At 38.1% G+C, this 12,639-nt stretch overlaps 1 protein-coding gene across 5 annotated transcripts in view; it reads right to left on the reverse strand.

The window, feature by feature from the left end:
- ACTR3B (actin related protein 3B) overlaps positions 1 to 12,639 on the reverse strand; it is a 39,705-nt gene that overhangs the window by 8,095 nt on the left and 18,971 nt on the right. For 3 of the 5 annotated variants that reach the window (XM_089533608.1, XM_089533612.1, XM_089533610.1), the window contains exons 4-9: positions 11,696 to 11,806; positions 8,687 to 8,782; positions 6,645 to 6,752; positions 4,488 to 4,631; positions 2,739 to 2,912; positions 956 to 1,048 (exon numbers count right to left, since the gene is read on the reverse strand). In XM_089533608.1, the coding sequence (XP_089389734.1) occupies positions 956 to 1,048; positions 2,739 to 2,912; positions 4,488 to 4,631; positions 6,645 to 6,752; positions 8,687 to 8,782; positions 11,696 to 11,806 (726 nt within the window). Of the gene's footprint in view, positions 1 to 955; positions 1,049 to 2,738; positions 2,913 to 4,487; positions 4,632 to 6,644; positions 6,753 to 8,686; positions 8,783 to 11,695; positions 11,841 to 12,639 lie in introns of all 5 variants that reach the window. The other 2 variants (XM_089533611.1, XM_089533609.1) reach the window with 2 other exon arrangements.

A 12,639-nucleotide genomic window follows, 5' to 3' on the forward strand; every position in this document is an offset into this window, starting at 1 on the left:
TGGTTCTGAGTTAAACAAAAGGCATTCAGGTCAATGAAGAAGATACCCATCTCCATAAGATTTTTTTAGATTGTAAGCCTGAGGGCAGGGAACCGTCTGACTAAAAGATTGTATGTATAGCACTGTGTAAATTTACAGCGCTTTATAAATAAAGGTTAATAATAATAATAAGGTTGGCTGTGTACATCTACACATGTTGCTAAATAGGACATATTATGAAAAAAAAAACCTTTCAGGATAATGCATGCATATCAACTTGCGGGCTGGAAACCCATAAATTACAAAATCAATAAAAATGCATTGCAGAAAAAATATCAAATCAGACAGATAGAGTAGGCAATGTTTTCAAGATTGTACAATGATCTTATTATGTACCAGACAGTATCCTGTGTTCATAAGTATCCCATTTATTCTCTCTTGCCCTTTTGAAATTTTCAAATGACACCCTGTTCCTGTTGTGTACTGTCATGTATGCTAGGGTCATCTCTGTGGTGCCACCTATATTCCCATTCCCAAGAGAAAGCTATCAGGCCACTATCACTGGTGTTGTCCACCAATAACTATTTTTTTTTATTCTAGTGAGCATATTTTTATTCTAGACAGCATTTAATTCTTGGTAAGCAACAGTGTATGTTTTTGTATACCAGGAAATATAAATTAAGTCAAGAATTTTTCCCCACAGCAATGTGTGATGTGCTATAATGAATTCTAGTACCACATTAGAGATCCAGCAATGCTCAGAAACATTCATATGATGAACCAAAACAGAAATGGAACTCCACCAGAACGAATGCCTTCAAAATCAGGACAATTTTCCATTATATCTAAAATAGATTTGTCAAATTGGTGGGAATAATTTAAGAAATCTATGTAACTCGAGTGTGGGTCTTCAGTTCAATTAAATATACTTTAGCAACTCCCCGTCACACAAATAAATACCATTCCAAAATCATACCTTATATAAAGGACGCCTTACATCAATAGGGCAGTTCTGTATAACTTCATCAACAATATCAGAAATCGATTCCATAAAGTCTGGATTGGAAAACTAAAAATACATACATACATATATATGAGGGAGGGGTAGAAACAGGGATGATGAGTTTATTGTACCCAGAAAAATGGCATCTGTATCCACAGATTCAACCATCTACAGCTTGAAAATATATATTTTTTTAAATTCCAAAAAGCAAACCTTGATTTTTGCTATTTTATATAAGTGACTCTGTTTTACTACCCCAAGGTACCAAGACAAAAAGAAACTCTCTCCCAACCACATGAGGAAATCTGAAAAAGCTGATATCATATTACCCTACCTACTAGTAAATAAGTCGACCTAGGATTTTGGGGTCAATTTTGGGGCATAAATTTTTAGATTTATAGACGACTATTTACGGTATATAATGGGACTTGAGAATCTACACATTTTGGTATCCATGGGTGTGTGTCTGTGAGTGTCCTGGAATCAAACCCCAGTGGGTACTAAGGGCCCACTGCAGTGAAAAGGTTAGATCTGCCTTATATATTAAGCATTCACCTAATAGATGCAGTTGAATAGAACTGCATGAGAGACCAGACTGAAGGACTGGCATAGAAACCCAGAAGGTGTGGCAGAAAAGAGAAGCTCCCTTCTCCACATCTAACACAGGAACTAAAATGTTGAGCCAGAACTCCCTGTGCTTCTTCCCAGCAGGCAAGTACTCTATCCAAACACCGTCCCTGCCATTCTTATGAGCTTATCAGATTTCTATGGCATCTTAAAAACTAACAAAGTGCACTGTCATCGGCTTTGACAGTTAAGAGCCAGTTTCATCAGATAGATTCCATCCCCAAAAGAACTCACTGACTCTAGTAATAATCACGTTTTATGTCCAAATCAGATATGGGCAACTTGTGACCTCCCAGATAGTACCACAGGGCAACTCACATTATCCCACATTATGCTAGGGTTGACGGGAAATTGCAGTCAACAATATCCAGAGCGCCAGAGTTGCTCACCCCAAAACCAGAGATGGCCCTCCAGATGTAGTAAGACATTAGCCCTAGCCAGCATATCCAGTGGGAAGATTGTTGGGAATGGACATCCATTTACATCTGGAAGACTATCTGATCCCCATCTCTGTTCAAAATGCACAGATCTAATTATCAATAAAGCTGTTATTATACTAAGAGTACTGCCCTTCAGATAATCAGCAGGCCTCAACTAGCTCTTGTCAAGCAAAACCATTAGTTTTAAGCACCACAGAATTTATCAACAGAACTGTAGTTATTCTGTGTGGTCAAGTCATTTCTGATTTATGACCTTAAGGCAAACCTATCATGAGGTTTTATGAGGCTGAGAGTGTGTGACTTGCCAAAGTTCACCCAGTGAGTTTCCAGGGCCATGTGAGGATTCAAACCCTGGTCTCCAGAGTCACAGTCCAACACTCAAACCACTACACCACACTTTTCATGACAGAGTATCATCAAGTAATCAAATCATAGCAATATGCAATATAAAATGTTCTTCCTCAAAATCACTTTAGTTATAACTAGTTATCACTGTTGTAATTACACAGTTATAACTGTAGGGTTTAGTTATAACTAAAGTGACTTTGAGGAAGTACATTTTCCATTGCATCTTGCTATGATTTGGTCACTAGGTGGTGCTCCATCACAAGAAGTGCTGCTTTATTTCTTCTTCCTACTTTTACTATTACTGTTATTATTAAAGTTGAGGCAGTAGCCTCGTGTCTTACCTCTGGATGAAAGAAGATTTCTGGCCCAAGAAACCTTTCATAACCAACGTCTATAATAAACTTATTGCTGTTGATTGCATTGATGCCTGTGTATTGCTTTATCCACTTTCGTGGATCTACATCATATTTGGCAAATTCTTTTACTATGTCAGGGCAAATGTAACAGTACTTTTCCTGTGAAGAAATATAATGAAATATATTTATTTGTTGGACTGGCAAAACATGCCAAAATGAATAATCAGCCCCAAGTTGATATTGCAACATAGTTGGGGAACTGCAAACTGAGTTTACATTCAGTTAGTGCCAGTTCTGTGCCAGTTTACTTGGAAGAAGAAATATGAATGCAACTGAATAAAAGAGAAGCAACAGAGTTTGAAGCAGCCTCTCATCTTCTTTAAAATATGCTTCTTTTGAGCAAAAGCACAGTCAAGGGCAGAGAGGATAAGTGCATTGCCTCCCCAGTAACAATTCTACCACCAACTAAAATTGCTCTTTAGTCTCCACATTTTTATCACTGCAGAATGAGACACTGAAATTCATTCATACCTAGAATTATTGTATTTGTTGTGTTTGCATTCCCTTGGCTGCCCCCATTCTTTGGATGCCTAAACTGTGTTTCTATAACCTTAAAAGAAGTTTTTTAAGTTACTGCAATGCTAGAAGGTTGGGCAGTGAAGGAAAATTTCATGAAGGGGGGCAAAACTCTAAAGGAGGCAATGCCTTTATTTTGACACCCACTCCACATAAATATAATCCCAGGCACATGGCTCAAGCTGAAAAGAATTCTCTTCTTCAACTGGTCTTCCAGATGAATGAAAAAGAAGAGATAGCCCTATCCAGCACAATGACATGGAAAACTCCAGTGCCAGGGGTAGTCATCTGAAAACTTCTGGTGCTCAAATTCAGCACAGAGTAAGGCTTTCTTGCAAAATCCTGGATTCTATTACTCTATTGCTGCAAGAAACAAGAGTTCTATGACATCTTAAAAACTAACCAGGTGAACTAGCATTGTGTTGGACAATAAGCAGCCAATTTAATCAGATGCATTCTATCACTAAAAAAGAACCCACTGACTCAGTAAGTCACTCTCTACATCTAAAGCAGGTATAGGCAACTTGCGGCCTTCCAGATGTTGCCAAAGGGCAATTCATATGATCCCTCACTTGCTTGTATAGCTAGAGTTGTATACCTGTGGATGCTAGGATTGATGGGAAGTTGCCAGCAATGCTTTTGGGCCACTGAATTGATACAATAATATTGTTCACCTAGTACCAGGGTGGGTTCCACTTCTTTTTGCTTTCTAGGGAAACACCTAATATAGTCTACTTGCACGGCACATTGCTACAATCAATCACACCACTGGTGGGACAAAAGGAACCACAAGACTATACACAAAATAAGTGTGCACTCCGTTATCCTGGTGTGTGGCAGGGATCAGCCATTCAGCTGTTGTCAGATTTCCATTCTCTCCAGCCGTTTCTAGTGTAGCCAGTGGTGAGGGATGATGGACCTTGAAGTCCAATATCAGCTGCAGGGTTATACATTCCCAATCATGTTTGTATCCCAATTGCAACTGGTCAACAGAAATGGCAAAAGGTAGCTACTCTTGCGAAACTGTTAGAAAAAATGGAGTAGAGTTTGGAGGAGGGATACAGAACTCAACAGGGAAAGCATTCTTTCCAGAAAGTTCTATTTCAATAATTCACTGACTATCTCTTAAAGCCTGGTTAGTTTCACAGATATGTTTACCTTTATGGCCTTAGCTGTCTCCAATGATTGTTCAGGAGGAATTCCCACCTCTCTCTCCCTTAGGAGTTGTTGAATGAAATATGTTATATCTCTACCTGCAATGGGAATATGTTTGATGCAGCTGCCAATTACATAGCCTTCTGCCTAGAAGAGAGGGGGAAATATTTACTTAGACCAGCTTAAAACAGATCAGTTAAAACAAATTTAGTTTTTATAACTAAGCCATTTCTACAACTTAACATTTATCTACTATATATTTAATACAGTTATGAGTTTTTCCTCTATCTGATAAGTCTTGATGAAAAATACAAATTGAACAAATCAAAAAAGAGTCTCTCAAACAACAATCCTTCAGCTCCATAATATCAATATGAAAAATAGGGAATGATGTTAAAATTAGGAGACAACATTCAATACGATTAAAATGTCAATAGCATAGTAAAAAGAAAAAAGAACTAGCCTCCCTAGGAATCATAACGCCATATATGTGTAGTCAGAATTAAGTGCCATGTATATCAAGAGAATTTACTCTCAGCTACAGCTACACACCCAAAATAATTATTTGTTAAGGACCTGTAAGATGTACAAGCTGTGTGAAGGCCAATTCATACAAACCCTCTTGCAGGCTGATTTTTCTCCTCTGGCCTGATTGGCTTTGTGCCTACAGCACATTTGTCTCTGAGATACCAAGTCATGACCAGAAACCACATTCTGACATTTGCAGTCACCCATTGCATATTAGATGGGCATTGACAGGTGTGTTAAAATCTGTCTTGCACTCATGAGAAATGATCAGGATAGATCTATCAAGCTTTATCAAATGCATAGTATAATCTGGGAGGGAGGGAGGGGAGGACAGACTGACCAGATGCAACAGTACAAACAGCTGGGCAAATCACTTCTATTTTCATCCTGCAAATAGAATTTCAGCTTCTTCAAGGTCCCTAATGGATTAAACTAGCAACAGAAACAGAGTTGAAAACATGCCTTAAAGGAGAAATAGCTATTTTAATCAGTTCGGGCTGGGTTCCAAAAATCTACTTTTCATGTACTCAGAGGCTTGCAAAGCCCAGTGGGATTTTTGGCCTTTTCTTTCATCAAAGGGCCCCCTCTCCATGCTGCACCACAAATTAGTGCAATGCACTCTGCCTCTGAAAAGCTTTTGGAAACTATGGCTACTGTAAAATGCAATAGCCAGAGTAACCCCCTGAGATGCTTTGTAGAATGATTCATGGAATATTCTGCACTTGCTTATCCATTTCCAGACATAATTCCAAGTATGGATTATCATCTACGGAGTTCCAAAATGATTTTGGAAATACAATATTGAAAGTACTGCTCCCTTCTATATGAAGCTACTATCTGCTGGATACAACATATGTGACCCTAAACCATGCACCGCCATCTTAGGAGGAGCTGGTAGTGGAGATGGAAGAAGGGTGCTTTCCACTGTAGCACACAGACAATGGAATAGGGGCTCAGCTGCCCTCCTCCCCAGTTATCATTATATCTGGATGGCATTTTAAGACACTTGTATGCCCAGGCATTTGGTTTATGCTATTGAAAAAGAGCCCTGTGTTGTGTTCCTTTTTGGTTTAGTATCCTCATTCCTTGTTTTAATGGATTCATTGGTCTTTTTATGATCTTAAATTTCATTGTATTATATTGGTAGTTAATTTTTAATTTTCAGTAAAAGCCATCTTGGGAGCCCTTGTAAGGGCTAAAAGGTGGAGTATAAATATTTCAAATATAATAAATAAATAATAGACTACTTCTTTTAAATGAACAGACTTACAAATGTGGCTAACTAGAAATGGGAGACTCCTGTTCAGAAAGAAACTAGAATTCCAGTTTCTACTGAGTACACAGATGTAATGCACAGATCCTGGGTCCTGAACAACTCAGTTATTTTCTTCAAAGTAATTTAGCACTCTTATTTTTGAACAGACCTATTGAACCAATGGAACTTACATAAACATTTGACTTACCAAGGTCCAATTAATTTAGCAGATGTACTTTAGTTGGAAATTACAGTTAAAACGTATTCACTTCATACCTTTGAGCTCGCTTACTCTTTTATAAATAATGAAACTGTGCTTCTGGGAGGAAAGTCCAAAACATGTAATACAAATAAGGTAGAACATATGTAGTACTCACCACTGGAATTACATGGGTCACTCCATCACCACTGTCAATAACCGTTCCTGTTAAGGTACGGTCCCCAACTTGTCGGGAAGTCCAAGATGCAGCTAAAGCTAACACTGCCTGGACAAAATCAAAGAAACCAACCACAAAAATAGCATATCCATAAGCATCAGCCATCTTTCCAAGAGTAGGAAGAGTCAAAGAACGAAGGTCTGTGGACCTATGTAACATAGTGGCTAAGTTTCAATGGTGAAATGGGAAGGCTTCAGTTCAAAACCAGATCCAGTGATCAGACAGCTTCAGAACTAAACCAATCTTGATTAACACACACGTTTTATTATATAAATGTCAGCCAAGAAGATGACTAATCAGCCAAACTAGTGTTTGAATTTCTTTAAAAAATCTTATAGTAGCAACAAAGCTTCATTTGACACACAAGCAGCAGTGTTAGAGAGGCTAATTTTGTCCCCATCATGTAGGGGAATATAATATAACATATTAACATAACAAAACTGTGTCCACAAACTGCATTCATTAAATGCTTTCTGGTTTGGATGTTAGGCAAGATACTACTTCTCAGTCTCAGTCCCCTCTTATCTGCACTATGTGAATAATACTACCAGCCTATTGGAAAGGATTGCTCAAAAGATGGCCGAGAGAACATATGTTAAGCATTTGAACAATTTCAAAAAAAGTGCTGTTGTTAATATTACTATTACAGCTTCCATCTGCTATGTAAAGTGAAGCAGGATGGTCACTTAATGGGCTGCCCTGAAAAGATCTTGTGTTGTCACTTCTGAGAATAACTTCCCAGTGTCATTAGATTTACTTTACTGAAAGGCACCAAGTCCTAGATTTATTCTTGTTCTTTCTGATTTTATACTGGGTTAAAGTAAACCTACTTGGGAAATTGATATTAAAAGTCTCTGGTCATATTAGGAACCAACAGAAAATATTCTGGGATAAAAAATGATTTTACTCATCTCCAAAATAAAATCAGAATTAACAAGAACAAAATCTGGGACTTTCTGGTCTTTTTAGTCAATATAATGTGGCCATAATTAGCATAAAGGCCTCCCTAAAAACAAATTTAACTGCTTAAAATTTTTATAACTACAGTGTATCATACAGATCACCCACCCCCAAAGTGAAATAGGTGTGAAACAGGAACAGCTGCTACATACAACTGTAAGCATGCTTTCAAGGTGGGTTGCATTTGGCCCCAAAGACTTTTTCTGCCAATATCTATATTCAATTGTACTTTGGGAGCTACAGAAAACAAGAAATAAAGCTACATCGTTTCCTGTCATTCTTGGAGCAGCAGGTAGCCTGTCCAGGGAGGTCATCACAAGTGGTGGAATGGCCATTGCACACTGGAGCTCAATTTCCTACTGTTGCTATAAAATACTATTCTTTCATTTTCTAATTTTGTTTCTCATCATCCATCCATTTTATGTCTTCAAAATTATAATTCTGCAGTTGGAGACCATCTTCTTTCCTACTGACCACTGATAAACCAAGTATAACTCTCAGTTTTCTCTTATTCTCTTCTTTTAGAGAACGGGTAAATCCAGAAAATGATTAAGTAAATGAACAAATACTGTGTGCAATAAAGGACACAATGAAGTACACTTATGGAAGGAGGGGGTCTATGAGATAAATAGTGGCTATCTTTTCACTTACACTTCACATTCTGCCCAAGGAGGTCCACCTAGCCACAACATGAACATCTTTTCAGCACCAGTCATTCCTCTGCTCCCAGGAATCTGATAGGATTGGCTGATTCTTAAATATTGGCCTTAGGGATAGAAAATTATGTATTGCTTTTATTGTTTGAAATTTTTAAAGACACCTAATTCTTCTTTGGGAAAAGGCATCCAAAAAATAGAAATAGAAAACAACAGCAACAACAGACATTGTTAAATACACTGTCATATTTCCTGGATGCACAGCCATTTCACATCTTTTTTAAGAAGCACAAATATGCACAACCCCATCATTCCCTCTGATACACTGCTCCAAAATGTTCCAAAAATGACAAATTCACTATGTACCTGAACAGCAATGTAAAGTCCCGGTATGTTAAAAGATTCAAACATGATCTCTGCAAGATATTCTCTGTTTTCAGGAGTGTTCAATGGTGGTTCTGTCTGTTGTTTTTTTTAAAAAAAAAAATAGAACATATGTGTTATGATGCAATATTTCTTACATATTAGGACATTTTTGCTAGAATTTTACTTGTGCTGCGCATATTTTTATAATAAAAATAAAAAATAAAACTTTATATATATCCTGCCTCTCTATCAATGACAATCGAGGCAGCTTACAAGTTAAAAATTACATATAATGCCATGTCCCAATATCCCACCCTCCCCTAAAACATCAATTAAACAATTAATAATTTAAAATCATGCATTAAAATAACAAATCAAGCAAATAGACTACAGCAAATTCAAGGGATGATAAGATTGGTGGCCGGGTTTTCTATACAGGAAAGGTCTGCTGGAAGAGATCTGTCTTGACAGCCTTTTTGAAGCTGTCTAAGATGGTAATATGACAGACCTCTTCTGGCTCCTCTTACAAAACATTCTGGCCAGAGAGCTCCACCTAGCCATAACAGGGTCATCTTTTCAGCCCCACCCACTACCAACATGATTCCTTTACCAGTAATCCCAGAGGGATCGTGGTCTTCAAAAAAATAGTTATTCATTCTGACCTTATTGTATTATAGTTTGTGTCCCTGTAATGTAAAATAGTAAGCAACACTAGGAGTTTATATGAAAACTGAATGACAGGTGTGAAATCTTTGGTGGCAACTCAGTCTGCACACTGAATAGTGATTGCTTGGAGAAGTGAAAAGAAGATGGCGTTAACCTGAGGTGTTATGTTGAGAATGAGGTTGAGAGCTAGTTAGGAATGGGGTTTGAAAGAGGAGAGATAGTGAATGGGGGTTTGTTTGTTGTTGTTGTTTTTGAGAATGGGTGGCACTGGCACAAGGAAGGAGAGAAAGAGATAGGGGTTGCTATGTATATAGTTACAACCTGGAGAGTGAAGAAAACTGATAAGAAATTCAACTCATTTGAAATGTGGTCCTGGAAAAGAGTTTTACGAATACTGTGGACTGCTAAACAGAAAAATAAACGGGTCCTAGAACAAATCAAGCCTGAACCTTACCCAGAAGCCCAGATGACTAAACTGAAACTGTCATACGTTGGCTATATCATGAGAAGACATGACTCACTAGAAAAGACAAAAATGCTTGGTAAGGTAGAAGGCAGAAGGAAAAGAAGAAGACCCCATTCCAGATGGATAGACCCAGTCAAGGAAGCATGACCTGAGCAGGGCTGTTGAGGACAAAGTGACTGGGAAGTCTCTCATTCATACGGCCACCACAAGTTGACTTGACAGCAGTTAACAACAAAGTTATAACCAAGACTGATATTCTAAATTAATGTACAGTGCGCCCGCATCATACATGGGTACATTATATGCCGCTTTCAGCATATGCTGAAAGCAGTGACTGAAGAAGCGGTGCCGTGCGCCGGGAGGAGTAATGGCACGTGTGCCTATGGCGTGTGTGCGCTGTCACACTGCTGTGAGCATAAACCCCATTACTTCTAACGGGGCTCAAGCATACATGGAAATTCTTTTACGCAGGGGGATCCGGAACGGATCCCCCACGTAAAAGGAGGGACCACTTAACAGGATAACTGTAACCATTCAAACTCATGTCCTAGACCTAGAAGATGGCAGAGAGTGAGTAATACCTAAAATCAAAAACTGTATTCAGTAAAATTATATTTGTTATTAATTATACTCATGCCTGCTGCCGGATCACTATTACTAGTTACAATGAAGTAGAGCTTAAACATTTAGGACAATCTACAGCTGGACTCCCTGTTCCTTATGTGGTAAACTAGTTCCTAGGAAAGAGTATGGTGGAATACTTAGAGAAGAATGAAAAATTGGGTGGGAGGCATCAGAATGAAATTATGCCAGTTACCAAACTGTGAAAGCAGAGCTAATTTAGAGCCTTGGTTACTTACACACATTAAAAAAAAACTAAGTAAGTACTACAAAACAAAGTTGGCTGTATATTCTATACAGTATTTCCTTGCATAAACATTTTAAAAATCACTGATTGCAGCTTCAGAAAATATCTTCCATTACAGTAATTTAATGTTATCTCCAATGAAAAGCTTCCACAGAAGGAAACACATAATTGTGCGCACTGCTGATAAAACAGCATACTGCTAAGCGACATTTTGCCCCATTAGGCTGTAATGCTGTCTTTTGTCTAAGTAAAAATCAGCTAATCAAGCTACCCAAAGCTTTTTATTAGTATTATTATTATTAAAAAGCTCTCAAGCCAGGCAGCCTGCTAAAGAAGTTTACTGGAATACAGTTTTTGAGTGATTTTATAAATTGTTCCTCTGGCAATAAAAATGAATGAAAATGTAACACCTTTAAAATTTAAATTTAAAGCCTTCTTGGGGCTTCCTCACACAATATATTTTTAAGAAGAAAACTAAGGTATTTTAACTGTATGCATCAAAATGTCACATGAATTAGGCAAGTATGTCAGGAAGCTTGGATTGGTCAATTCTGTAGCAGCCCCAGATTTGTTCAGCACTGTGTCTTAAAATGAGACTATAAAATAAGGGAGAATAACTCCTGCCCTTGGCGAGACAGGAGGAGGCTATCTCCAATATTCAAGTCTGGATAATTATAATGTTGTGTGACTGGGGCATGTGTGCCATTTTCTCCCTCCTGGTTTACCGTCCACAAAAGATCAAAACCGTGCAAGTCCACAAACGCAGAAGGACCAGTGTATTTAGGGAAAGGAGACTGGATAGCAGACTGGTTCTATAGCTTTCAATATAGCTGGCCTACACTGCCTCACTAGCACCAGGGGGCATGAGCTGCCACTGCCAGCTCCCTGGCATCATTCTGCCTATTAGAGTGGTCACAGAAAACAATCCAGCCTACAGAACCAAGCCAGTCCTCTATCCCAGCTGAGAAACCAAGTTAAGAATGGAATACCTTCTGCCTGTTTACCTTACCATTAAGAAGTAGTGGTCCTCTGGTTCAGCCCGAAGATATTTAAAAATAACTTGCTCCATGAACTTTTCCATAAGATCCCAGTCTTCTATAATACCATGTCGTATAGGCCACTGAAGCAAAGATTAATGGAAGCAACGTGTCACTCTACCAAACAAACAAGTCACATAATATCAGCAGTTGTGTATTCTGTTTCTCACAGTACAACAAACAACAGCGCATTCAAGGAGACAACACTGTGCACAAGATGCACATCATGAGCTGAGCCTGTTCCATTTCTGGTCACTTCTGGTTTTGAAAAAAGGGCTAGTGACAGACCTAAGAGGTCTTAGGGCTGCACACACCTCATTTTCCATTGCCTCCCCCCGACAACATCCCACCCTTTCCCTACTCTAATTGCAAATGCTGCCAGGATGCTCATGCAACAACATAGCATGGGGATTTTGAGGCAGTGTTTTTCCCCCCAGTTTCTGTATGCCACTACCCTTTGCTTTCACTGTCTCCATTTTCCTTCCAACATTCAACACACATCCTGCAACATACATACACAAGTGCTACAAGTTACTAAAAAGTCTCCCCCCCCCAAAAAAAAAAAAAGTTCATAATACTCGTCTGAACACACTTCCATTCACTTAATTGCCCATTTGGCAATTAATCAAGAGGATTCCTTTTTTATTTTAAGATAAAAATTAAAAAACAAGAACAAACAACTAAACAACAATTAGACAACAATGAAATACAGTACATTACATTTAACATTAACACTATCTCTACCCTATCGTATACTACACAACCATTTCTAGACATTTGCACACATTTTCCTTCCTAAACACTGTTGCTTTGTCTATTTTAAATAAACTTCAATTTTTGCTTTTTATTTTGACTCTGTATTTATCTATCTTCTTTTAGTTTCTTTATCGCAAAATTTATATTTTTAACAAACTAT

Source organism: Sceloporus occidentalis, unplaced genomic scaffold, assembly GCF_023333645.1.
Source record: "Sceloporus occidentalis isolate IW3139 unplaced genomic scaffold, rSceOcc1.0.p SCAF_7, whole genome shotgun sequence".
Classification (NCBI taxonomy): domain Eukaryota; kingdom Metazoa; phylum Chordata; class Lepidosauria; order Squamata; family Phrynosomatidae; genus Sceloporus; species Sceloporus occidentalis.